Source organism: Pongo abelii, chromosome 15 (genome assembly GCF_028885655.2).
Source record: "Pongo abelii isolate AG06213 chromosome 15, NHGRI_mPonAbe1-v2.0_pri, whole genome shotgun sequence".
Taxonomy (NCBI): Eukaryota; Metazoa; Chordata; class Mammalia; order Primates; family Hominidae; genus Pongo; species Pongo abelii.
The window spans coordinates 245,588-248,042 of NC_072000.2; the positions used below are offsets into that span (position 1 = coordinate 245,588).

The 2,455-nt window shown below is 48.1% G+C and overlaps 1 protein-coding gene across 2 annotated transcripts; it reads left to right on the top strand.

Annotated features, from left to right (window-relative positions):
* The first annotated feature begins 213 nt into the window (after positions 1–213).
* On the top strand, positions 214–1,870 carry LOC134759930 (protein FRG2-like-2). Of its 2 annotated transcripts, none has more exons than XM_063715299.1 (4): positions 214–391; positions 653–730; positions 960–1,037; positions 1,356–1,870. In XM_063715299.1, the coding sequence occupies exons 1-4, from the start codon at positions 214–216 to the stop codon at positions 1,868–1,870; spliced, it is 849 nt and encodes a 282-aa protein (XP_063571369.1). The 2 variants fall into 2 exon arrangements, with proteins under 2 accessions (XP_063571369.1, XP_063571370.1); XM_063715300.1 differs by having other exon boundaries at positions 656–730.
* The last annotated feature ends 585 nt before the right edge of the window (positions 1,871–2,455 follow it).

Genomic DNA, 2,455 nt, shown 5'->3' on the forward strand with positions numbered 1-2,455 from the left:
GGGAAGACATAAGCTTGTGTCTAGGTCCCCAGTAGAACTACAGCAAGAAACTTCTGATTGAGGCTCTAAGAAGCGGCAGGAATGAGAAAACTGCTCAGCCAATAAGAGTAAGCCACGCCCAGCCGAGGGAGGTATAAAAGGCAGATCTAGCAGAATAACCCACACTCTGCCTTTGGACGTGTGAGAGAGCGCACCTTTGACTTGAGCTTCAACATGGGAAAGGGAAATGAAGACCCCGATATCCACTGCTCCTCCATCCAGTGCTCCACTGACCAGCCCCCTTTCCAAAAGATCTCCTTTACAGAAAAGGGCTCAGATGAGAAGAAACCATTCAAAGGAAAAGGCAAGACCGCCTTCTCCCATTCCAGTGAGAAGCACATACAAAGGCAAGGTAAGGCCTTGGGCTGCTCCTGTGAAGGCTGGAAGGAGGGTTGGAATCAGGGATACTGAGCTATATGTCTTTAGTAGGGTTTTATTTTGAGATTTGGGGATGGGAAATGGCTTAGTGCTCTCAGGGGACTTTGAGAAATGTGTTCACTCGTGACTCTGGCAGAAGAGCTTCACATGAAAGACTGATCTGCAAAAATGCATCAGAGATAGACTATGGGACTCTTCCTAGGGAGAGGTGACTTATCTAAACTTTGTTTTGCAGCAGGATCAGAGCCCAATCCAAACAAGGAGAATTCTGAGGAAACCAAGCTCAAGGCCGGGAACAGCACTGCTGGATCAGGTAAGATTTGGCTCTTTCAAGGTGAGAAGGGACAGGGTAGCAACACAGGCTCCCCTGGCAAGGAAACTGGGAGCTCCTTGGCAGCCAGGGCCATACAGATCCTGGACACTGGAAAACAGAAGAGAGCTGGAGTTTGCTGGTAACCTCAGCTCCTGTGTAACCAGGATGGACTAGGAATTTCAGGGTGTTCAGTTGGAGGCACTTTCTCAAACTTTCATTGTGTTCACAGAACCAGAGTCCAGCTCATACCGGAAAAACTGCAGGAAAAGAAAAATCAGTTCCAAGGACAGCTGCCAAGACAGAGCAGGTAGAATCTTGGTGTTTGTTGTTGTTGTTGGTGGTGGTGGTTTTTTTGTTTTTGGTTTGCCCCAAAAAGCAAATAATTAGGAAACTTTTATATGAGGCTGGAGCGGAAAGAGAGTTACTTATTGACAAGTAAATTTTTGAGATCCTAGCACTCTGAGAATATTTGGGGACTCACAAGCAGTTCAGCCTCACTTCATTCCAGGCTGAGATAGGAAGGAGTGGGAGAGACAAGTGGGGTTCACCTGGGTGCACAGGGGGTTCTGGAAATGAGGGTCTGTGGGGACTGCTCTGGTGAGTCTCTCAAATGCTTTCTTTGCAGGGAACTGTCCAGAAGAGGAGTGCAGCTTGACGTTGAATAAAAAATCAAGATCCTCCGCCGCTGTGCACAACAGTGAAATCCAGGAGACCTGTGATGCCCACCATAGGGGACGTTCCAGGGTTCGCACTGGGCGCAGCGAGCGGCATAGGTCTCGGGCCCTAGGAGTCCAAACACCGTCACTTCGAAAAAGCTTGGTGACCTCTGTGCGAGCTATGTCAGAGACTGTTTATCAAGACCTAGCCCAGGTGTGGGCACAGCAGATCCATTCTCCACTGACCTGTGAGCAGCGGATACTGCTCACTCAGCTCCGGGGGCCTCTGTGTGCCCAGGTGCAGACCTTGTATTCCATGGCCACCCAGGCAGCTTATGTCTTCCCTGCTGAGAGCTGGCTTGTCCCAGCCACACTGCCTGGCCCTGGGGATTCAGCCTTGGAGAGAGAAACCCATCCCTTCCCTGGGCAGGAGATAACTGAGCCTGTCAGTGGATCAGATAAGGCTACGCTGGGAGCACCCTGACCCTATTCAGCAGAGATGCAGCTCTAGGAATGAGAACAAGGACCTGCTTCTTCTCAGATTCTTCCAGATGACCAGCAGTGACAATTTTAGACACAGTGTGTTAATAAATGACAGAACCTGAAGAAGTCATAGGAAAGAAACTTGAGCGGTATAATCAGAATGCTGAGCCCTGCATTTTGCAGACCGCTAAGGCTATAGACAAATTTGATATTTCATGTTAGACATTTGATGCCTTTTGGATGTCTGATGACAGTCGTGCATTTCTATATAATCAGAAAAATATTAGATTGTAATTGTGAATTTGCATATTTTAGATTGTAGAAAAGTAAATATAAAATTATATGCTCTTTTTTTTTTTGAGACAGTCTTGCTATGTCACTCAGGCTGGCGTGCAGTGGCACAATCTTAGCCCACTGCAACCTCTGCTTCCTGGGTTCAAACAATTCTCATGCCTCAGCCTCCCAAGTAGCTGGGACTACAGGCATGTACCGCCATGCCTGGCTAATTTTTTTTTCTTGTATTGTTAGTAGAGTTTTGTCACGTTGGCCAGGTTGGCCTCGGACTCAAGTGATCTGCCAGCCTCCG